The sequence below is a fragment of the Brassica napus genome, chromosome C2, assembly GCF_020379485.1.
Source record: "Brassica napus cultivar Da-Ae chromosome C2, Da-Ae, whole genome shotgun sequence".
Classification (NCBI taxonomy): domain Eukaryota; kingdom Viridiplantae; phylum Streptophyta; class Magnoliopsida; order Brassicales; family Brassicaceae; genus Brassica; species Brassica napus.
The window spans coordinates 11,185,191-11,210,723 of NC_063445.1; the positions used below are offsets into that span (position 1 = coordinate 11,185,191).

The 25,533-nt window shown below is 33.6% G+C and overlaps 1 protein-coding gene and 2 long non-coding RNA genes across 8 annotated transcripts; 1 reads left to right on the plus strand and 2 right to left on the minus strand.

The window, feature by feature from the left end:
• Window positions 1-2,271: 2,271 nt before the first annotated feature.
• On the minus strand, window positions 2,272-4,942 carry LOC111197947 (probable aminotransferase TAT2). Of its 2 annotated transcripts, none has more exons than XM_022695976.2 (7): window positions 4,456-4,942; window positions 3,576-3,915; window positions 3,278-3,496; window positions 3,126-3,185; window positions 2,871-3,026; window positions 2,701-2,794; window positions 2,272-2,615 (listed from the first exon to the last, which is right to left on the minus strand). In XM_022695976.2, exons 1-7 carry the CDS (start codon window positions 4,698-4,700, stop codon window positions 2,476-2,478), a joined length of 1,254 nt encoding a protein of 417 aa, XP_022551697.2. In that variant the 5' UTR covers window positions 4,701-4,942; the 3' UTR covers window positions 2,272-2,475. The 2 variants fall into 2 exon arrangements, with proteins under 2 accessions (XP_022551697.2, XP_048603454.1); XM_048747497.1 differs by having other exon boundaries at window positions 3,576-3,918; window positions 4,456-4,899.
• A 107-nt stretch (window positions 4,943-5,049) lies between these two features.
• LOC106379401 lies at window positions 5,050-8,373 on the plus strand. Of its 4 annotated transcripts, XR_007319313.1 has the most exons (8): window positions 5,050-5,470; window positions 5,593-5,693; window positions 6,061-6,596; window positions 6,742-6,989; window positions 7,075-7,577; window positions 7,673-7,789; window positions 7,859-7,923; window positions 8,033-8,373. It is a non-coding gene; the product is annotated as an uncharacterized LOC106379401 (long non-coding RNA). The 4 variants fall into 4 exon arrangements; XR_007319315.1 differs by having other exon boundaries at window positions 6,061-6,320; window positions 6,533-6,596; window positions 7,673-8,373; XR_007319314.1 differs by having other exon boundaries at window positions 5,589-5,693; window positions 7,673-8,373.
• Window positions 8,374-21,080: 12,707 nt separating this feature from the next.
• LOC106379283 lies at window positions 21,081-22,776 on the minus strand. 2 transcript variants are annotated; one of them, XR_001275952.3, is made up of 2 exons: window positions 21,704-22,776; window positions 21,081-21,374 (listed from the first exon to the last, which is right to left on the minus strand). It is a non-coding gene; the product is annotated as an uncharacterized LOC106379283 (long non-coding RNA). The 2 variants fall into 2 exon arrangements; XR_001275951.3 differs by having other exon boundaries at window positions 21,700-22,776.
• Window positions 22,777-25,533: the final 2,757 nt, after the last annotated feature.

Below are 25,533 nucleotides of genomic sequence, written 5' to 3' on the forward strand. Positions count from 1 at the left end.
CGCAGGTTTCGGCGTCAGCGGCAGCGGCAGCGTCAATGAGGACAGTTGTTGTTCGTTTCGCAGACGCTGACGCTGCCGCTGACGCTGCCGCATACTATATCGCGACCGCAGATTTTATCGGCGTCAACCGCAGGACGCGGCGTTCGGACGCGGCGTCAGACGCAGTTTCCTGCGTCAACGAAACGAACAAGAGTTGACGCAGAATGTTGACGCTGCCGCTGCCGCCGGTACCTGCGGCAACCAAACGAACAGCCCTATAAATCAATTTCGGATATAATCGGATACCCGAAATACTTCGGTTCGGATCGGGTTCGGTTTCGGTTCTCTAAATACCAAAATTTTGAACCCATTCGAATATTTAATCAATTTCGGTTCGAAATCGATACTACTTTTTCGGATCCGGGTTTTTTACCCAGCCCTACTATTTACTATAGATAAAAGAGGGCTAACTCTCTCCGGCACCTTGCCATGTTAGAGACTAGAGAGTAAGAGCATCAGCATTGGTGAGAGATCCATTAAATTTTTCGAACAAAATTTTTAATATTAATGTTAGATACTGTCAATGTTGAGAGAATAACACCTTTCTAAATATCAAACCAATAAGTCATGTCATCGAACATAATGCTTTAGAAGCGTTCCTTAAAGGATTAGGTATGATAACGTGAACGTAATACATTCTTTCAGAAGAGTTTAGGGTTTTGCAACCGGTGATTAAAACCCCACATCACTTCGTCTGCCTCTTACTATTCGTATATTCACTTTGCATCGCCAAACTAAGATGAAAAGGCTTCTCCTAATCTTCGTATATCTTTCGTTTTGATTTGGGATCTTAAAGGCTTTTTCGGAGTTAGGGATTCCCTTATTAATACACTTGCTTGCCAGTGGCTGATCCAGCCAAAAGGTTCACCAGGGGCAATATAAAATTTGAACATAAAATCATGAGGGAGGGGGAGGTGGGGGCACTAGAAAGAATTTTAGTACTTATTTGTAAGATCTTCAGAAAAATCAATGAAATCAATATTTTTCCAATAATTTATGTGGGGCAGCTGCCCCCTTCCCACCTCTCTACCTCTGCCGCTTCAACTTATGGGGCACTAGAAAGAATTTTAGTACTTATTTGTAAGATCTTCAGAAAAATCAATGAAATCAATATTTTTCCAATAATTTATGTAGGGCAGCTGCTCTCTTCCCACCTCTCTACCTCTGCCGCTTCAACTTATGGGAATCATCATCATTTTCTTATGTCTAATCGACTAGGACCTATCCATGAATGATGTGCATGTAAATCGAGATTCACGCAGGGGCGGATGTAAAGAAATATTTTGTTGGGGGCATAACTAAAATTACTCAAAGAAGTAGAGGTAGATTTGCTATAAACAAAGGGGCATAACTGAAATTATTCTATGTTTTACATAGATTTTTGAAAAAGTACCGGGGGCAGTCCCCCCCCCCCCCTACGTAACGTGGCTGGATTCACCAATTCGGAATGTGGGACGTTCTAATATTAAAACTAGTTACTTGGCTAATCATAAGATCTGTTTTTAAGAATACTTAACTCTGGTTTTAGATTAACATAGTCTCAGACATGGGACATTCTAATATTAAGACTAGTTACATTAAAAAAAACTTAACTATGGGTTTGATTGGTCGAAGCTGTAGCTTTCTATTTTTTGCTCAAAGATTTAGGTTTTAAATTTTTACTTTTGGGTTTAATTTATTCTGCTGTAGAAATTTTTTTAGAGCACTAAATAAAAGCTTTAGAGAAAGTGATTTGTAAAGCTAACATATTTTCTATTTTAATGTTTTGGCTTTGGATTCAATTTTAAAAATAAAAGCATGATTGCTTTAAAGATGGTTCTAGAAATTAAAAAAAGTTGTCTACAGCTTCTACATACACTACCGATCACCTCTCTGTTTTTAGATTAACATACATTTGACTCATTCGCTTATATACTGTTATATGATATATGTACGATATTCCATGTTAATGCAACTTTTTTACCTAATTAAGCAAATCCTTCCCCGTTTTTCTAGTCTAGGACAAGCACAAAGCTCAGTGACAAAAAAAAAAAAGTATGGGTTTTTACCTAAACACGCTCTAGAAGAAGACTTCGCTCTGGGTTATATAAATATATCATATTATCTTAACATCAATAGTTCATGCATGCTATTTAAATATGGGTGAAATAAGCTACAAAAAGTGGAAATCAATGATTTAGTACAACTGTGAAACACATTTCTGTCAGTGAACATATAGTTTACACAAACATATGCTCGAAACTGTATTTGATTCTTTTTATAAATATTTCCTATAACATGTATTTTTCCTTTGATTGAGTTGATTTTATTACAATATAAAGCTACTTACTTGTATATCACATATTTTAAATAGAGAGAAATAGAAAACACTATACTGTATCTGCTTTCTAAACACTTTTTTTTTCTTTTTCTAAGCACATTTTGACCATACAAAAATCACAAATCAACTATGATTTGAGATTGAGTCTTGGCATGTCTGAGATAAAAATATTTGATCCTTTTAAAAGCTTCTTCAATCGAAGAAGCATCAGCCGCAAACGTTATCCTCAGCCAGTTCTTAAGCCCCACCGCAGTCCCTGGTCAGCCGCATCCATAATATATTAAAAGAGATTACTCTTAATGTAATATTCATAATCAGAGAGACTGAAGTAATATCCTTACCAGGAAGAAGGATGACTGATTCTTCTCTAGCTAGCTTGAAACAGAAGTCGATATCGTCGCTTATATCTTCTAGTAACGAGAGATTCAGCTTAACCTGAACCAACCGCATAAACTAAATCAAGAACACTTTTAAATTGTGTACACTATTCACAATTTATATATTTACTAACCATCATTGCCATGGATCCTTCTGGTCGATGCGAGGAATCAATGCAAGGAATCTCGTTGATCCAGTCATAGCAAATATCCGAAGAGTTCTTCAACGAGTTCAACGTTTTCTTGAAGAATGGTTCGTCCGTCTGTTCAAGAATCGTGGGAACTGCAGCCTAATGCAACACAATCAAATAACAAAATTTGTGTCTTAAGATGAGAAACCATAGAAGTTGATTCTGAATCTATGTTATATAATATATATATATATATACCTGGATAAATGTGGCTGGTCCACCAAGAATATCAAAGTATTTCTTGAACCGCTCGATGATCTGATCCAAATGAACAAGTTCAGTCAGTAAATGGTTTAATCTCACCCTCTCTATATAATTAAATTTGAAAATAGACTGAAACAGTTACTAACCTTTGGGTCTTTAAACGAGCCAGAAGGGTCAGTGGTCACGAACCAGCCGAGCCGCCAACCAGGAACTATCCATCTCTTTGATAAAGATCCAAGAGTAAGAACCGGAACGATAGATCCAAACACACCCATTGGCACAAATGGTTTGCTCCCAAAAGCAAGATGACCATAAACTTCATCAGCAATCACAAGAATCCCTAGTTTTTTCGCCGTTTCCGCAATCTAAAACACACAAAAAAGATTGTATAAACCAAAAGAAAAAACATGGTTATGTTTCCTGATGTCAAAGTTTAGAGCTAACCTTCATCAAATGCAGGTAACTATAGACATTCCCGCAAGGATTACCAGGGTTTATAACAACCAAAGCAACTGTGTTTTCGTCTGCAAGAGACTCGACAGCATCAAGATCGATCTCCCATCCGTTTTCTGGAAGAAGGTCGAAGTAGCGAACCTCGAGGTTTCTAAACTTAGCACAGAGTTCATAGATCGGGAAACCGGGCCTTGGAAGAAGTATATTGGCCCTGGGACGAGCCAACATTGCCAATGCTACATCGATTGCTTGTGTGCAACCAGATGTGATGAATACATCGTCCTGAGATAGTTTGTATGGAAGATCACGCGATAGATACTCTGCGATTGCCCTGCTTCATTGCACAAAAAGTGGGAAACGTGTTTCGCAAGTTAGGTGTTTATATTTGGTCCTATTGTTTGCACATTCAGGTTTACTATAACGACATTTATTTTACATAAAAGAAAATAAGTGTTTTTCAATTAGCCAACGTTCGAACCTAGGTTTGGTAAAATTTCTGATTGTCTCAAATTTGCATTCGGTTCAAAATTTGAATCGGTTATTTTGTTTATGTTTACTTGGTTGAGCTAAACCAACCGAGTTTGGCATCCCTAGGCCCTAATAGCACCACGTCTACGTTCTAGCCCACGTCTGGAATGTAAAACTTGAAAGCCTTCTTTTTTATGACGTCGAAATATAGTTTTTTTTTTTTTTAATAAATAATTTTCATATGACTGCTCAGATCTTCAATTCTTTTTGTCAACTGTCCAGGTCGTTCCACAATAATTACCAAAGATTTGTTTCCAAAGAAAAATATTATAAAAGATTGACGGTGGTAACGGCGGCGTTAAACTGTAAAAGGAAAAGAAAACAGGTAAATGACGAAAATAACCTTCGAGTTTGAGGAAGACCAACGGTGGGAGCATAACCATGGAACTTGTTGGAGAGAAGAGAATCTGAAACAGCTTGAAGTGAAACTTGTGTTGTACGGAAACACGAGTAGAGTGTTGGGTCTCCCATTCCAAGTGATATAACTCTCTTCACGCATCTTCCTTCTTCATCTTCCAACTCTGAGATGCTTTCCATCAGCAAACTCAGAATCCCTTTAATTGTGATTGTCGATCCTCCATTATCCATCTTTATTCAATTCGACTTCTCCTTCTTCTTTCTTGTGTGTCTATTTAAGTGTTTCTTGAATCTTTCACTTGGATTGTTTGGTTGAAGTCTTTCGGTGCAACTCGTAAAGAAGGGGGATTTGTGTTTGATATGTGTTTGAGAGTGAGATTTGCCAGATTGGAGAAGGACATATAGGGAAACAAGAAGTGGTGTTTAACTTTCCAACCTTTTATCATATTATTGTTTTTACAGCCACTCGTTTGTATCCAAGGATATAATATTTCATAATGCATATTTGATCCCAAAAAAAAGATATAATATTTCATAATAGTTTTTTTTGTCAAAAAAACACATATATCTAACCTATACTAAAAGGGTTATATGAGCATCAGAGAAGCTGTCCACGTAGGACAATTAAATCAGCCAATCATTATGTGACATCTGTTCACTTTACCGCGTTTCATTTATTCTGTTTCCGTTTGGGCTACATTCTTTGTTATTGTTTTGGTTTATAAAGCCCAATCTTTAAAAAGCAGAGTAAGACGTATGCCTGAAACGCAGAGTTTTTAATTCTATGGTTTCATCTCATTCTCTTCTCCGCCGTTGCAATATCATACCCTAGGGTTTTGATCGAGATGCTTCATCTTCTTCCTACGGATCCAGCAATCTACCTGTTACAGATTCTTACTCTTAAAGCCCTTTTTAAATCCATCCTCCACGATGAAGCTCAACGATTTCTCACTCAATACTCTCATCTCTCTTACAAGCGGTGAAGCTCCTCCTACAAAAAGGTATGTGCTCTTCCCAGAAACATCATTCTCACAATCCTACTACATTCCCATAAACTGTTTTCTAAGAAATCAAAGTCGATAATGGCTAATTCCTCCGTCTTTCTCGCCGATTTGAAAGCTAGCCGCTGCACCTCCACCGCCCAGGTCCGTTTGCTTAGGTTCTGGGAAGATAGGAATGTTAAGCGCGACAGAGAGGGTCAACATTCTCTTCATGGACGCCAAGGTAAATCCGGCTTGACTATGTAGTTTTGTTTTGTTTTTTAATCCTTTCTCGCGTTGTTGTGTTTTGGTTATGAAACTTTCAAACCTAATAGTTCTTCACCGGAGATCAATACATTCATGTCTTCGTTATTCTCCATAAGTTTTTGTTATCTTCAAATATTTGGGATATGATCATTGTTGTGATTGTTGATTCTTTTTTACTTTTTTCGTATATTTTATTCATACCTAAAATTCAAATAGTCCGTGTAGAGACATCCATATGCTTATGTCTTTTGATTATGAAAAAGTTAACAAGCGCTTTAGTTTATTTTTAATGATTGCAATATTTATTTCATTTGTTTATGTTTCCAATTTTTCATGCTTTGCAGGCCACTCTCACCTAAGCCACCGTGAACGTCTACCGCTTAAACACATTCAGACATCTTTTCACTGTTGGTTAAGTGTACTCTGTTAGCGGCTTTGAGCTGTCCGGACTTCAAGCTGTCCGACTCTCCTGTGTCGATCCGGTTCAATATTGAGACGGGTTTGAAAGACTTAACTGACCCAGGTTCACCAATTCCTCAAGAACGTTTCAGGTTCTGCAAAGATGAGTTGCTTGGTCTAGCAAACACCAACACCCATCTTCCAGGTAACCCTATTATTTTTTTTTTGCAAATATGTCATTGATAAATCGATCCACACCGGAATCTTGGATGAGAATCAAGGTATTTTGTAATTTATATGTAAAGGCTTATATAGTTTATTTCTTAATAAACATCATCCTCACAACTCCTAATAACACCAGAAACTTCTTTTCTCATATATCCTTCTAGATATGAGTTGATTGATAAATTTGTGCAGGAGCATGGGCTAACTGAATAGTTCCTCCGTGCCTGTCCTTTTGGTATAATGCCTGATGGATCAGGTAACAATCATTAAAACCATAAACTATGTCTTAATGTATCACATTAGTATGAAACCATGTCAACTTGCAGGGTGAAAATTTTGATTCCAAGTCAATTGACCTATATTATCTTAATAATTATTTCTTCACCTTTATTTTCTTTCAGGCACCAAATTTTTTAGGTGAATCCTTAGACGTTAACGACAATAACAAGTCGGTTTACTGGAGGAGAAGAAGGAGATAGTGAGAACAAGAATGATATGACAAAGGAGGTGAAGAGCAAAAACAAGCAAGACAAGCGAAGAAGTAGAAAACTAACGAATGAGACATATTGCGGTCGCTAGGAATAGGAAGCAAATGAACGAGCATCTTCGTAACCTCAAGTCTCTTTTGTCTGGATCCTACGTTCAATGGGTATCATGATAACACATATACATCTTCATTTCGTGATTGTATTCATTATTTTAAAATATTTTTTTAATATGCATGTATATAACAGAGAGATCAAGCGTCGATCATAGGTGGAATAGAGTTTGTAAGAGAGCTTGAGCAACTTCTACAATGCCTAGAGTCACATGAGTCGTATAGGAGGAGGAGGAGGGCTCCGGGAAGAAACAGCTGAGAACGAGTCGTGCTTGGCTGATGTGGAGGTGAAGCTGCTAGAGTTTGATGCCATGATCAAGAAACTTTCAAGAAGAAGACCAGGACAACTTATTAAGACTATTGCTTTTTTGGAGGATCTTCATCTCTCTATTCTTCACACTTACATGACTACCATGGAGCAAACAGTCCTCTACTCCTTCAATGTCAAGGCAAGTTTCACCTTTGTACATTATACTCTTAGGCATTCATATATATAGTACATCCTCAAATAAAGTTTTTTACCCATATATTTGGATTGATTTAAATAAAATATGCATATATTAGTAACCTACAAGGAAAAGTGGACGTTGAAGGTTTCCTCTCAGCACAAGCTGCCATAGATGCAATTAAGGGCTCCATGTAAGTTTGTTTTCTCCAAAACACCAGAGTATTTTACACGTTTACTCTGTTACCTTAGTCACAGCAAACAATGTAATGTTTTGATGTAAACGCAGGGATCTTTACGCAGCTAACATCAAAGCTGGCTTGCAGCGTTAATGAACATACCGGTCAATCTGTTCCTCCAGGTTTGCGTTGATGCCTTCTCCGGCTCGCTGGAGAACAAACTCACTGTGAGTGGATCAGTCTCACCGTTGGATAACATCCTATTTTTGAATTTGAATTTAAGCCACTTCGTTCAGTGTATTTTTTCTGCAGAGCTAATGTGTCTGAAAATGAGAGGCGAACAGGTCTTTATGATTATCAGGTATGCTCTCTTTTGTACTTGAAACAACACCTCTAACAAACGACTGGTGAGTGTATATGGGAGTATTTTGGATGGGTTTTGTTAGATAGACTGAAAGATGTCTGTGCAGAGCCATGATCAATATTCTAAGGCAAGAAACATGGACGGATAATAGAGAAGCGGGAATATCCGAAGGATTCTTTTACATGCGTTTGGAGAAAATCTTTAGCTTAGTGGATGTCTGACTGATCAAACTTCAGAGTACGCACCAAGGGGCAAGCCTATGGAACATCCCAGATTCAATACATATCATACTTGGTGAGACAATAAGTTTAGAAGATCACAAACAAGTAACTGTTTTTAGGTGTGAGAGAGCTTCTTGAGTATGAATGTTATAATAACAAAACGGGTTGTATTGCAGCGATACTAATGTGGTTGCTCCATTCATATATTGAAATGAATTTTCAGATTGTTGTTAACTCAGTAAGATAGCTTTGTTTTCATTCGAAATAAATAAATATATTTTTGGTTTAATTCATTTTAACAGAATCTCTTTCACACATAGCCCAAATTTGATAGTACATTCAATCAAGTTTTTGCTTAAGTCGATTACGTGGAAATTCATTATATCAACAAAAATTAATAAAAAGTAAATAATTTACACATGTACTAGAAACTCAATAAATTAATATTTGATAAATAAATAAATACAATAATTAATAAAAAATTCAGTTCCAAGTTGAATATGTGCAGAATATAATTTTGGGTAAGTCCTAATCCCTTTTAGATCCGGTTTTAAATATTTCACTTATAAATAATTGAAAATTTTCATTTATCATACAGTTTCAACTTCTACCTATTTTCAACTGAAACTAACGAAAAATATAATTAAAGTTAAGCATTATTACATTTCAAAATGACATTTAAAATTAGCATTCTACATGAAAATTTCATATAATAATTTACATATTTTTGCAGAATTTTGTTTTCATGAAGGGACGTCATCATATGAAACAACATAAATTTACAGATCCTAACAATCATTTAATATTTATAAAATTTCTCACATCTCTTACTCCTATTATTTGAACTGAATGTATTAAAAACATCAAATGGTCCATATATATATTAAATAAACCATTGTACATAAAAATTGTAATTTAAAATTATAAATATTTATTTAGACATATTTTAACAAATAAAAATTAAAACATTTGATTATACTAATATGTTTATATTTTTAATATTGTCAAGACTTAAATTTAAATTTTATAGCAAAATAATTATGATAATCTATATTATTATTATTATCAGCAAGGAGAAAGTGAAGTCGTTCACGCTCTTCATGTGGTATCCATTCCCTTTTCTTCTGCAGCAAATATCCCATTAGCAGATTGAAGTCATTCAATCTAATGTATTCAAATCATGCAGTAATGTGATCTTTTTTTTTTTTTTTTTTTTTGTTTTTTTTTTGACAGCACAGTAATGTGATCAAGAACTTACATTCACCTTCCTCTTTCTATATATTTTTATGTATTTTCAAGAATTGATCAAACTTTGCAACTTATTACTTATAACATCATAAAACTCATCGAGCAATGTTTTAAAACTAATTCTAACTATCTATAGTCAAACTAAAACAAACATTAAAAAAACAAAATAATAATCTCCTATAAAACTTTTAATGATTAATAAGTACGATTTTTAAAATGAATAGTCAAATAAATATATAAATTGTTTTAGTAAAAAATATAAATATTAATATTAATTTCAGTTAAGAATAAGTTAAACATATTAAGTAATTTGTATAATTTATTTCACACCCGTAGTAAGAGAAAATGCGTTTGTATATTTTTATTTACATAATAGTTTGTAAAGAAATATTTAGTGTAAATAATATCATAGTTTTATAAAATACTAAAATAAATTAGGCTGGTTTTCAACTTTTACAAATAAAAAAATATTATTTGTAAACTTAGAAAAGAATATGTTAATTAACACAATGAAACTTATATATATATATATATATATATATATATTTTAAAAACAATCAACACAAGTATGAGAGTCAATCAGGAAGGAAAAAAGTTCTTCGATTGGCTCCTTTAGGTTGGGGAAGATCATCCACAATTAGAATCGCGATATGAGCGTGAAGACTACCATGAACAAATGATAACTGTCGATAAATCATTGATTCGTGAGTTATGTTGACCCATTAAAAGAAGTTGTTGATACCGCATATGGAGAAGTCAACAAACTGACAAATTCCCAGACCTCCTACACTGATAAAGCTATACTCACACCCCGTAATGAAACCATCGATGAAATCAATGCTTATACAATCTCACAGACCGACGGGGTGTCACGAGATTACTTCAGCTCAGACAGCTTTGAGATATCGGACACTACATCAGATCAAAATGATACATTATATGCCTTTGAGTATCTCAATTCATTGGAATTCTCAGGGTTGTCTTCGCACAAACTAACTATGAAAGTTGGTGCCTCAGTTATGCTTCTGCGAAACATAAATAAAAAAAATGATTATGCAATGGTACCCGTATGATCCTAACCCACATTGGCGACCGCTTATCAAGGGCAAAATTATCACTGGCTCACACATTGGAGAAGAAGTCTTGATCCCAAGGATTGTTCTTTTGTATGATGAAACAAAGTTACGTTCATATTACGTCGGCGGCAATTCCCTATCAGATTGTGTTATGCAATGCAATCAACAAAAGCCAAGGCCAAAGTTTAAAAGATGTCATCTTATATCTGCCTAAACCGGTCTTCGCTCGTGGTCAACTTTATGTGGTCCTCTCACGTGTCACAAGCAAAGCAGGATTAACAATCATCAAAAGCGAAGATTCCCACCAGCTGAAAAGCGAAGAACATAGTCTACAAAGAAATATTCAAAGGCCTTCCCCCCCCCACCCCCCCCCCCCCCCCCCCCCCCCCCCAAAAAAAAGTATTTTTAATTAAAATTAGTAGTTTTCACTTCCACCATTTTTCAAAAGTCTTCTGATAAAATATTCTATTCACAGATTTACAACGCCCAACATATCAACCATACGATGATACAATTAAATAAAGAAGGACTTACACAGAATTTTTACCAAGCTATGCCAGGTATGGATCTTTTTATATAAATAACCATAGCTTGGTATTTACTTAAATTTAAGTTTACTAACTTATTTTTAACCAAGTTCAGGTTATTTTTTTCTTATGGTCCATAGCGCAGCTTCTGATTTTCAAAAGACTTGATCTCTTTCTTACATTATTTATGATTACTTAGCTACTCTTTTTTTTAAAACAATTGCATAAACTCGATATTCACCAATTTTCAAAATATTTTGAAAAATACAATGCTTCCATTCCAAACAAAAACATTCGAACTTATAATCAAAAATCGAGTATCAACATACTTTTCCGCGCATCGCGCGGAGAAAGACTCTAGTATTTCATAATAGTAGTCAGTGATGGTTGAGATTGTAAAGAAATAAGAAATAGCCCAAAAAAGGTTTTGTTGAAATAAATAACCCCAAAATATTGGTTTCCATATTCCGAATAGCACGAGAATTTTCTAGATTACCTACCTCCTTTCTAAACCGTTCATTGGTCGGATTAAATATTTTGTAAGTATTTTTCTTAAGAATTTCATTTATAAAATTTATCATAACTAATTCATACATATAGAAAGAAAATAGATAGTTTCGAAATATTAATACACATCTATTTCGAAGGAGTAGTCTATATAATGCATTATTTTCTAAAATAATAGACTAGAAAAATTCTTATCGTATAGTACCCGATTTTTGACATGTTTTGATTCTGAATGAACCGCGATCCACAACAAACTGTTAAATTCGCAGAGTTAGCTCAAAACCGAATACAGAGAACATGTCAAGTTAAACACTATTGAATCAGAATTGGTATGTTTAAGATGAATGTACGAATTCAGTTGTGACTTATTTTAAAACACTTTTATTAGAAAAAATATGGATTGATTATGAAAAAGGGTATTCAAATTGGTTCAAGCGATTATCTATAAATCATAATTTTTATGTTGACTTTGTGTATATAGGATACTAGGTGTTTTTATGCACCATGTACAGCAATATACAATTTAAATTATATTTAAAAATAAATATTTGTTAATATTTCAAATGTATTATGTTTTACCAATATTTTAGTATAAATTTTGACTTAACCTAATTTAAAATATGATAAAATAAATAATTTCTTTTTAGTTTAAGTTTTATATAATAATGTATATTTATATTGTTTAAAATTATAGTCTTAGATAGTTTTATTGGTTAAAATATATTGAATCAACTTGTATAAAACTAAGAAAAATTAATGTAAATTTTCTATAACTGATGTCAAAAAAATTATAATTAGCAAAAATTTAAAACAAATAGTATTTATAAAATTTGTAGATAACAAAAAGAAACTTTATGATTTAAAATTTAAATATTTTTTTAAAATAGCATAAAATTTTGAAGAACTATTTTAGTAATAAAAATGTATAATTATAAAAATAAAATAAAACATATTTTAAAATTTGAAAAATATTGTTAGTTTCAATTATTATAGTGAGATTGTTTAAACTACATTTTTAATACCAATTTTCATGTTTATTTTTAGTTTTAAAAAGTAGATAAACATTTATATCTTTAGGGTTGACTAATTTATATTTAGGGTTTAGATGTTAGGTTATAGAGGGTAGGGTTTAAGATTAACAAAAATAAAATAAAATATTTAAAATTTAAAATAATTTTTTATATAGTTTCAAAAGGAATTTCAAAATAAAATTTTGAAAAAACTGAAAAAACAATATTTCGAAAAAAGTTATAAAAAGTATGAATTCAAAAACGTATAATTCAAAAACTTTAAAAGTAAATTATATTTTCTTTTTTATTTTTATTATTTATTTAAATAATTATTTATATATATTTTTTAAAAAAAAATTCAAAATAAAATGGTCTTACGGTCTTTTGATTTTTTAATGAAACTTCATACATTAGGTATTTGTTAAAATGTTTCTCAACTAGAGGTAAAAATGAAAAGTGGTACAAAAATAAGGTAAAAGCATAATTTCCCTATTATTATATAATTTAATGTTATATTTGAATATATTATTTTAATGATGATGTATTAGTTATTACTATATTCTAAAAATCTTACCAAAAATATAACATTTCTAGTATGTCATGTCACATTTAAGCATGAACTATGTCATCATTTCTAATACGCCATGTACAATTATTTTGTGAAAATGATTGTATATAAGATACATAAGTAATATCTGTGAAATCACTTTTCAAATAATGTCTAAGAGATGGAACGCTTAGGAAGCAACTTATTCTCTATCTATAGAGGAAAACCAGTTAGATATTTTTACAAAATTTCATAAACACTATAATTTTTATTTTTCAAAGAGAATTTTTTTTACTAAATCATCTTAAACCATAAACATTATTTTTTTTTACTAAATCATCTTAAACCATAAACATTCTTCTTATCTATTGGAGATTGATTTCACACTTCAGTAAAAGCCTATTCAAGTCGAAAGCTCAACAAATCAAATAAACCCAGCTCGCTAAGAGAGCTAAGGATAATAAAAGTGACGTGACGAGCTCGAGCGAATACTTATGAGTGACATGCTAACCGGTCAGAGAAATATGGATGATACAATGATTCGTGTTAAATGCTTAGGGAAAAGGCAAGTTAAATCCGCGTCATAGCGAATATGACCTCATTCTGACAAAAACCAAATATATGATCTCATCACAAAGGACGACTAGCTGTCTTTTGTCTTATGTAGAGTGCTATTTGGCTATAAAAAAAATAGGTAAATTGCACCCCATGCACTAGACTTTTACAAAAAAAATATTTTCTAAGCGAACAAAGAACCGACTTTTCTTACGATCGAGTAGGGAAATTATGCTTTTACCTTATATTACAAATCCATTTCATATATTTTTTACATAAACTCCCTTCGTTTGGCACAACAAACAAGGTGATCAACAATAGATATGGGTTAAAAAAAAATTAGCTGAAATCAAAAAGCTATTCTATCGCTTAAAACTAGAGTGATCTTCTAGATCGTAACAAAACAACTAATAAAAAATACTTCTATGGAAAGCTCTTGTAGTCGTGGCCAAAGAGTATGATATCTTGTTCCTTGTCTGTGATACATGAATAATCTTAAAGTCATGGAGTCTTTCTTGAATAGATACTATTGCTCAACAGATTTCACTTTGTTGGAACATGGATCATATCCCCACGTACAGATCCAACATAAATCTCCTACAATCTAAATTATATGGGAAGATTTTTTCCTTTAGTTTATTGTTTGAACTCATAAAAAACATATTAAGTCGTGGATGACTCATAACATGGCTTAGATCTTTTAGCAAAAGGAAACAAAACTTGGCTTAGATCCAACTCTGGAAATCTCCAATACGAGAACATCCTATGGAAGCCTCCATGATAAAAGTAAAACCAACTCGAAGTCAACTCTGGAAGTGTGTTTAAACTTTAAAAATTTAGATTATGAAAATAATTGCAAAAAGTTGCGGTCCTAGAGACAAGCGCAACTTAGACCATCATTATCCGTGGAACCCCTTTTGGGCTTCTTAATTATTATTTTTTTTTACTGATTTAAAAAAAAAAATTAAAAAAGAAACTAATTGAGGACCGCCACGTTTCAGCGGGACCCGCAAACAGTACCAGGAACACCCCAAGATCGGTCACTAATCCATTACCTCTGTGACCGATTTTTTGTTTTTCTGTGGGATCCACACTATATTTTATTTTATTTTTTGTTAAAGATTCTTCTTATATCTCTTCGATAATTGTGGTCTTATAAACTAAAAAATATCTCCACAGACTTACAATCTAGTACAGTTTTGAATTAGTGTGTAGTTGGTACAATTATGTTATATGGTTCATATTTGAGTTGAAAGAATTTAAACAACACTATCTATTTTCTTTAAAAAATCTACTACTAATCAATATAAACATCTGACGATAAGCTATAAATGAATAACTTTAATATTATCATAAACATTTGAAATATATGATTTACGTACATTTTAGTGTTATATATTTTTTAACTCTATAATCTTATATATTAATTTATGTCTCTTGTTCGACATTGTTAAAATATAGCGAACTTTTTTATACATTTTACTTTGTTATTGCATATAATACATTTTCAAATTTTATTTAGTTATACTATAGAAAATATGAATCTTTAGGATAATTTATATTTTTATGTTGTGGTTAATAAAAATACTTTAACATCTGTTATTTTAGTACTTCGTAGGATTTTATAAGTAAATATGTTGTTCTGTTTAAATAGTATAGTTCTATTATTTTTAAAAAAACTATTCATAGTATTTATCATATTATTTTAGTAAATTTTATCGATATAAGATTTTTTTGAATGTTATGGTATTAAGTTTTCTAAAAAAATTTTACTAAATTAAAATTTTAGAATATTATATTACTTTTCTATTTTCACAATATAATTTGTTTTTCCGTATTGCATCTCAAAACATTTATACTTTAGCATCTGTGATTTTATCTTTTGTAAAATATGGAGTATTATTGTTTTCCATTTGAAATATTCAAAATAATTATATTTTTGTCAAAACAAATTTGTAAAATAACTTTTCAATTTTTTGTTACTAAATTAATTCATTAATTATATAAAAACATTCGAATTTTTGGTAAGATTTTTTATATTTTCTAACAGATTTTGTTATAATGACCAATAAACATTAAATTTATAATTAATATTTATTTTTCATTAATATATTTAATGAATTATTAAAATTTCATAATTTTCTAATTGCAGATTTTGTATATAATTATTTTTAGATAATATATTATTTTGAGACTCAAAATTAATAAAAGGATAATATATAGTTGTAGATATAAAATTTTAACTTGCGTATATATTTTTGTATAAAAATATTACATAATTTATTAATTTTAACCTATTTTAACAATGAATGATAAAATACTTAATTAAATAAAAGGGTGTTTTTGAAAAAAAAAAGGTTAATTAGTTAAATAGTTTTACTATGACTTGTAAAAGTAATAGATAAAAATAATAATAACTATGTTTTAATAGAATAGATCACAGTTGGGTAAAAGAAGAAACCGAAGAGAGAGAAAGTAGATCTGGTTCCGGTGAGCGGCCGGCGCGTAGGCGCGCGTGCCGTCGCCGGAACCTCTTGGTTTTCCCTTCCGTTAAAGCAGTCCGTATCCTTGTTGTTCTCTCGTCATCCTCCCCCTGATTCGCTTTGCCCGAGCTCTGATTGACTCTCATCCAGAGACGATAGCTCGAGGAGCGAACCGTCATCAACGGTGGCTGGGCTATTGGAGTGAAGGCGCGGTCGTGTGGAGGTGAAGCGTGGTGAAGTTCTTCTCCGGGAGGTGGAGGCTACTAAAGCTCCGTCGTCGCCGGCTCAAGTCTCCGGGAGGTGGTTGGCTTCTTCAGCAACGTCTCCTCGGTTTTGTCTTCGGGGGGTGAAGGCTTACACAGCCTTGCGTCGCTGGCTCTAGTGGTGAGAAGTGGTGGTCGGGTATAGCGTGTGATGTATATGTTGCTGTGGGTCGCGGCTCTCGTAAGACGGATGAGATCTCGATGAGATCGAGGATGCTCTCCGCAGAGAGTTCTGAAAGCTGAAGAAAAGTGGTTACGTTGGAGGTTCACCGGTTTCGAGCTCCGGCGTAACGAGGGTGTCGGTGGCGGTGCTCAGGCGGTTTTTCGCGTAGGTGACGGTCAGGATGAGGCATCGGTTGACGCGTGGCGTGCTGATGATGAGATTTCAACACGCGTCCCGGCTCCTTGACGCGTCGGCCAAAAGGGGAAGTCTGGGCCACCGATTTCGAGTTGAGTGTTGTGGGCTGCAGGCCCGTTTTCTTTTGAATGGATGTCCGACTGTTTGTGGGCTTTGGTTTGTAAAATATTGCTGGGCCCGGATCCAGTTCTGTTGGGTTCGGGCTTTTGTTTCTTTGTTATGCAATATTAAAGAAAAAAAAACCTTGACGAAAAAAAAAAAAATCACAGTTGGGTGTCGGATCCATCAACTCGGTTGGACAGGTAAAATTTAGAAACTAGACATGATAGGGCTGGAAAAAAAAAACCGAATCCGATCCGAAAATAGTATTAAATCCGAACCGAAATTTATTAAATATCCGAACAGGTTCAAAATTTCAGTATCTAGAAAACCGAAACCGAACCCGACCCGAACCAAAGTATTTCGGGTACCCGAATGTATCCGAAATAGATTTATATACCTAAATATATTAATTATTTTTAGATTTAATGTATATTAAAAACATCCAAAATATATAAGATACTTTTAAGTTGTCTAAAATACTTGAACATATATTACAAATAGTTAAACGTAAATGTCTAAAATAGCTAAAATATACTCAAAACACCTAAAATATTTCAGATATATATTAATTTTTTATCTAAATATTCAAACCAAACTAATTTATATGTTAAGTTTAGGTATTTTGACATATGTTATTCAAATTTATATGTAATATATTATTTTGTTTATAGATTTTAGAAATTTACAGTATATAGTGAATTTTAAAATTTTAAAAATCATTTAAATGAGTTATCCGAATCCGGACCGAACCTGCAAAGACCCAAACCAAAATTTAGAAATATTCGAATGATGCTGAAATTTTTTACCCCGAAAACTCGAAACCCGAATCAAATCCGAATGGGTATCCGAACGCACATCCCTAAGACATGTAATGGTCACTGGTCACCAACTAGCGGTGTCTTTAAACCTAACTATACATTATCAAAAAGTACTTTTGATCGTTGGTAATAATTCAAATAAAAAATCCTTAAAACGGAAATGGACCTCACCTCCTTTATGGTAGATAAGATCTGATACGATTATTTGATTTTAAAATGATTTGGACGAACCGAACTGATTAGATGGACACGTAGGATAGGACAAAGCACGTGAAGATAAAACCAAAACATATTTGTGAAGATGAGAGTACTTTCACCACACGTCTTCTTACAACTCTTTAGTTACGTGTCTCACTTTTGGAACGTAAGCTTCCACTTGTCGTCTCCCTCTCCTAATTTCCATTTCACTCGCTTTTCATGTGAAAACATAAATATTCTTCGCCATTCGTATTCGTCTCTCAATCGTTGTCCGTATCGTCAAAACCACAACTCATCGAACCAGTGTACTGGTTCTATCTATCAAGAAATAACCGTGCATATTTCAGAGATTTTACAAACGATCCCATGTTCTTATGCCGAATCACAGAGGCTTAGAAACCGTGCATATTTATTGTATCCCAAGCTTACTTTCAAACGGTTATTTATGATTTATCAATACTTTTTAAGTGTCGTAGGTGTCGAATTTGGATCTCCATGTCGCCTACGGTTTCTTTCCTTCTATATAGAATCAGAATGAATGGCAGTTTGAAACACGTACCTCACTAAGTAACAATGCTGATTTTCCAACCCAACGTCCACCGTTTTTATCTATTGTTATTCATTAGTATTTGATGAAACTCCATATTCAAAGAATAAGATCTATTCACAAATAATAAACTAATATAATTGAAGAAAACAATGTTAAGCCAGATGGGTTCCAACCTAAAACAAATCGGTGATAAGAGGAGTGATTCATCTATCTTATATATTAAGAATGATCTCTTCCAATACTCGATGTGAGACTTTTGTCCCTAATATGCCCTTTCGAGATGATGGTTCTTTGAGCGTCAATCTCGGAATGTTTGGGTAAGGATCGATGGGCCAACTTTGGACTAGATCGATGTGGATTGGATTGGACTGCGTGGATCGGGCTCTGATACCATGTTAAGCTAGATGAGCTTCCAACCTAAAACCAATTGGTGATAAGAGGAGTGACCCATCTATCTTATATATTAAGAATGATCCCTTCCAATACTTGATGCGGAACTTCGGTCCCTAATATACAATGGGTCGAAAACTAGAAAACAGAGCAAAATTACTCTTGACAAATAAAATATAGCATAACGATCATGGGCCTGCATTATGGAGACAATCCTATTGGGTTTATGTGCACTTTGATACCAGAGCGAAACAAACCTATTGCAGAGTATCTTCTCGACTATGCAAGTTAAATGGGATCGTAATAGGATTACGCTATCTCTACAAAGTAAATTGTGGTTTGAAACACACCCATACGAATCAAAATTTAGTATATCATGCGAAGATCAAAATTCTCGACATAGGACAAGGTATCATACCATACCAGACCGGCATTACATTTGATCCCCGAAGTATCAAACTAGAACACTTCTCTAACTAACTGGATCACTTAAAGTCTCACATCAGTCATTTCCCCGATTGGACAATAATGGACCCGATGCTAGGGATAAGATTACCTTTTTAGAGGCTTTTTTTATGAGTTCGTTTAACATTTTGAAAGAATTACATTGAAAAGACAGTTTTATGTTTTTATTAACACAATAAGTCAGTTTGTTCTACTAAGACACTTTTTTTTCACTTCTTCCATGATTCCTAACTAAATCAGTTACTCACTAGTTAAATCATTACCAGTTTCATCTTTTTCACTCTTCTTCTTTCTCCTATCTTATTTTCTAATAACTAGATCTAAAAAAAAAAAATCACTTTCTTCTTTCTAGTATCTTATTTTCTTATACCTCAGATGTTTTATTTGCAATAAAAAAATTTTATTTATACCTCGTAAGCACTCCTACTTCACGATTGAAAATTGTAACCTTAATCATCTTTGTCTTCCTCTGTGAACAGCCGTTATTTCTTCCCAACGAGAGTTCCGTTGTCGGCAACCTTAAACCACGAGCTCTATTACAACATAGCTCTACTGCCACCATGGCCGTCAAGCTCAGGCCTAGAGTTGTGGCCGCCAGATTCGTCGTTACTTTAGTCGCAGATTGAAAAAAAAAGCTTCACTGGTTCAACAATGGTGAACCTTTGATTATTTGCACATCTGGTCCTTCAACACTTGTTTATTCTCCAATTTATTTAAACTTCTTTTCTGTTCAAGTCTGTTCACAAATTTGTCCCGAAATTTTTAATTGTGCAATCCAAACCAAATAAATATTCAGATTTTGAAACATTGGTTCCTGCCATTTTGTTTTATTTTCGCTTATACCTCAGATGTTTAATTTGCAAATATCATTGAAGCAAACCCAAAATTTCAAAAGAAATTCAATGATTTTGGACAGTATACTATGGATGACTAGTATAAATGATCTAAATGTAGTACCAAATATTCATTTTTATCATATGTGATAATTTGAGCAATTTACAAATGTACACATGTGATTTGTCTTTATTTTTGAGAAACTAACTAAAACCTATAAAAACCAAAATAACAACTTGAGCAATGTACAAATAAATCGGTGTACATATTTTTTTGTAAATAGGTACTGCTCTAGGTTAGAAGGCCTACATTTTTAATGTTTATGTACATAAAAACAGTAAAATTATTTGATATTCATATATTATTGTACAAGTTAATAAATATACATGTGGATAATGAAATATTTGTGTATATGGTAATGTACACAGCAAATTGCTTTTAAAATCTTACTTTCATTTCTTATGTACATTTTGTAAAACCTTAATAGTATGTTTATACAGTTATATATTCATAGTGAATTTGTACATCATATTTGTGTACACGAGTACAATGGGTGAAATGTGTACACAAGGTCATAGTGCATTTTTGAAATGTGTACACGAGTACAATGGGTTTGATATTCATGTGTACACAATGTCATAGTGCATTTGTGAAATGTGTACACAAGTACAATGGATGAAATGTGTATACAATGTCATATTCATAGTACATTTGTACATCAAAAGAACTCTAATTATTGATGTATGGAACATTAGGCAACAAAAAGACTAGAAAATTCTTATGTACATTGTTTAAACATTGTGTCTAATGTGTTAAGAGTGGCGTGAGTTACGGACATTGCAGAAGCTTGATTTTTTAGATGAAAAAAAAACAAAAAAAACGTGTTTAAGAAATGTATGTACACGATTATTTAGGTGTACAATACAAATTAGGTGAACACATGTACTGTCAGAATATAATGTACACATGTACTGTTGGAATATAATGTACACATGGATAGTCTATGCGGGTAACAATTTTGGTTTTTAAAAATGCAAATATGGTATTGCAAATGTTCAAAGCATTCATATACACATAATATCAAAAAGCTGTAACAGAAAAAACCAGAACAAAAACATTTAAAAGCACAAGATATAAGGTGTGATATCTACATGGGAGTGTCCTAATAAGTAAATTTACAGGGGGAGCAAGAACACCTAGTTTCCCTGATGATTTCCATAGCATCACAAGCAAATCAGCAGCACAAAATGAAGATCTTTATTGAGATCCAACATGTAAATGATAGATTTGCAAAGCCTGCAAAATAAAAACAAAAATATGCAAACTTGTTAAACGACATAAAAATTGAGAGTCTTTCATACAGTTGGGCAAAAAAAAGACCAAATCTGAAAGAACACAATTTGATAGAAAGATCCAATATTGATGCTTCAGAACAAGATCCAAACCAATTTGATTCTGACCATTACATAAAAAAGAAACTAACTTTCACAAGAAGCAGTGAACACACAAACAGAACGTCTAACGAGAATATGGTTACCATGAGTGATCTCGAAGAGAGGAGGCAATAAGGAGGAGGCAATAAAGTTTCTTGAATCACAATAATATGGAATTAGAGATTTACATACGAATCTGAAGAGCTCATCATGGCGGAGGAGCATGTCAGCGATTGTTTTCTGGTTGAACCGAGTTTCCATATCAGAAGAAGACAGATCGTCCACCGGGGGTGAAAGGTGATGGAGACGTTAGCGGAGCTCCGCCGAGAGCTTTGTGGAATCATGGTGCTATGGCGTTGTCATCGTCTATGTCCTCATTGTTGCCGCTGTCTTTGTCGTCGTCTCTCTGTCCTCATTTTATTCTTCATCTTCGTCATCTACCAAAGGACAACAAAAAAACCAGATCTGAAGAAAAAAAAAAAAGTAAGAAGCCGAGAAGATGTAAAGAAGTGGACCCTAGTAGTTATATAAAGTCATGTTTAATCATTTTTGGGTCCACCACTAGTTTCTCTTTTAAAATTTTGAAATCCAACTAAATAAAAATATCCTAACTAAAATTCAACTCACCGGTTACGCTTTTAAGAAGGCATTTTTAGTCTTTTCACCCAAAAACTGCGTTAGAGCGTTGTGGGAACCGGAATTCACACCATCAAAATTTGTTAATCGGAAGAAAGCTAAGCTAACCTAGCATTCTCTGAAGGTCCCGGTTATCTGCTGGGCCACGCACAACACAATCAATATGAAAGAGTCGAAAGTAATAAATCGTAAAAGAGCGAAAAGAGAACAACGAGGTCTTATTTCCGAATTCGCGTTTAAACGTGAACAACAGGTAAGATCCTAAGCCATGAGAGCTGTCGGTACGTTCGCTAGTCTAGCCACCTAAGTTCTAACCTAGTCGAGTCGCAGCTCGATAGTAAAAACGGAAAAATGCATAAATTGCTCTAAGTATTAAGTTTGCTCTGAGAAAGCTCTCCTCTGCTCATCGCCTTAAGCCATCCTCATATACTCTCTCTAGGTCGGTTTGCACATTTTCCTGGGCCGGATTCATCGCGAGACGGGTTTTTCCATTTTTCGTCACCCTTCATGATTATCTTCGGAAACTTGACATTTATCTTTTCCTGCGAATAAAACACAGACCGTCATATCAGCCTTAGGCTCAATCCTGTTCTAAAATCGTAAGTGGGTTGTTTAGCCGCTGTTCAGGCCCCTTTTGGGCCGTTTTGGGACTTCGACGTTTTTACGGTTTTTCATAAGAAACAGCCGTTGATTTTTCCGAAAGGATTCCAATTCCCCGTATAGTTAAGGCAACTGGTGTTCAAGCTAACCATAGTCGTTTTATACGGCATGCAGGAATCCATTTCGACCACCAAGTTTTTATAACTTTTCCTGAAGTCTTTCTTTGATAATCCTAAGCGAGACGAGACATGGGTATTGCGTCCAAGGGCCCGAGGATTGTGTTACGGGAACTTAGACGAGGATGCACGGTTTCGGGACAGGAGGTCGGTCCTCGCCCATGGGCGAGGTGACCTCGGCGCGGGTCATCCTCGCCCAGGGGAGAGGTGACCTCGGTTGAGATGGTCATCGCTTACGATCGAGACCTCATCCAGACTGGTCCTCTTCTCGACATTCCTCGGTTCGCATCCGTGAAAAACTGTCTTTTACTTGATTAACCGTTTTTCGGGAATGTCTAGTTTTCAAGGATCGATCGAGAGTTGATTTACCGGGAACTTTCAGGCATTGATTCCGTCGTGACCGGTTTTGACCCCAACAAGCGTTAATAAAACTTGTAAACTGCCTTAGAGTGTGAATGACTCTAACATTTTACCCCCCCCCCCTCCCCCAATTGAGCACAAATATTAAACCTTTTTGAACTATACAGGAAATTTCAAAAAGCAAACCAATATTAACAAAATAGGGCAAATATTTGCAGATATTGACGGATCTAGTTTTGGCTACATTATTATAGTTGTTTTGACAAGATTTTCTGCAAAGTGATTATGAAAAGTTGTGTTTGATTATTTTTCATTTCATGTATAGTTGTTTGGGAAAGCTTTCATAGAAAGTTATGATGAAAATCTTATTACATCAGTTATGCCTTATGATGGTTGTTTGGTAGAGTTTATGTGCATAGTTGTTTCGAAAAGTTCTTAGGAGAAACAGTTTTATGAAGTTTTACTTCGAGAGTTACTCAATTTGATTTATAATCAAATTTTATATGTAGGAATATGTTGTATACATTATACATATATAGTTTTTGGTGACTGGAAACTGAAGAATTAAATGACACTTTTCGGTTGATCAAACGAAAGAGAATAAATTGCTTACTTTAGTGGATGATTTGTCGTATGAAGGATTACCACAAGATGTTTAAAGAAGAATACAAGATTGATTGTAAAGATATTCAATTGATTTATCTATTGCAGGAGGTAATGCTAGAGAATATGCAAAATGAAACACCACATGCGTAATAAGAAGATGCATTAAGACTATTAGTTACATAACAATTGGCCTATATCTTTCATTTTAAGATAAAATTTGGCCTATTTTAATAAAATTTTCCCACTGCTAATTCGGTCCGCAATAGAGGATTGATCCGGCGATTCTAAAGTGTTTTACTGCAACACAATTTTGTTTACACAAAATATTTGAAATACTAAGGGGTTTATTGTTTGTAGTTTTTAAAAATATTTTTTGGTTTCTGTTTTTCCAAAAATTATTTTTTATTCTATCAAGATTTTTAGATTTTATTTTAGTTTCTATAAAAGATACTTTATTAGCCAATCAAGTTTTCAAAAAGTAAATTCCCTAAAGTTCAGGAATCTAGTTTTCCGAAAAATTATTATTTTAGCAAATATTGTTGTTTTAGAAAACGATAATTAATTAAATATTCTTTATAGAAGAGGAAAAATGTGTATAAACTTTTACACAGAAATTATAATTTCAACAATAATATCATCTGGAACTGTTTCAAATTTTAGTATTGGCTCGAATTCAATAAATTTTCTAGGACAAGGAAAGAATAACTTATTCGAAGTTAAGCTTGCTAATGGAATTTTTAAAAAAATTCATAGATAGAGAGAATGAAAGAGAAATGTTAAGAAATATAGTTTAATAGCACTAAATAAATAAAAAAGATCTTTTAAAGTAGCATACAAGAAAAAAATCTTAAGCATAACATTTACCGTGGGAACCGAAATTCACACCGTCGATTTCCGTTCAAATTAGGAAAATTAGGTAAACCCTAATTTCCCAGAGGTCCTGGATATCTGCTAAATCACACGTCAAACAATTAGAACACAAAAGTAAAGACGAAAAGAAATAAGAAATCGTAAAAAAAAGCAAAAGGAGTCTTATTCCGAATTCGCGTATGAGGGTTACAACAAGGTAGAAGCCTCGGCTATGAGAGCTGTCGGCGAGATTCCTAGTTCTAACAACCTAAGACTGCAAAACCTAGTTGAGTCGCAGCTCGAAATAACAAAAACGGAAAGTTGCCTAAATGCTTTAGGTGCTAAGTTTGCTCTGAAAAAGTTCTCCTCTTGTGTCTCTCGCCTAGAACTCCTTATATACTCACTCCAAAGTTGGTTTTAGCTTTCTTGTTATGCCCTTTGGCCGACTTTAGCATCTTTCGGAAATATTCCATTTTTCTAGATCTTCGTAATTATCTTCGGAAACTTAACATTTATCTTCGTAAATTTAATATTTATCCTTTTTCGCGGATAAAATACAAACCGTCGTAGTGCAGATGGACTTTTACCAAATAAATTCGTAAGTGAGCTTTTAGTCCCGTTTTAGGCCTCTTTGGGTCGTTCTTGGACTTATCGCGTTTATTGCGATTTTCAAATAAGTTATCGCAATTTTTATCGTAATGTCTCGACGACAACTCCACTTAAGATGGAGTAAGGGACAGTATAGTCGTAGTTCGTAAGAGGTCATATCGAGGTTTAGATGAGAGTGCATGAATT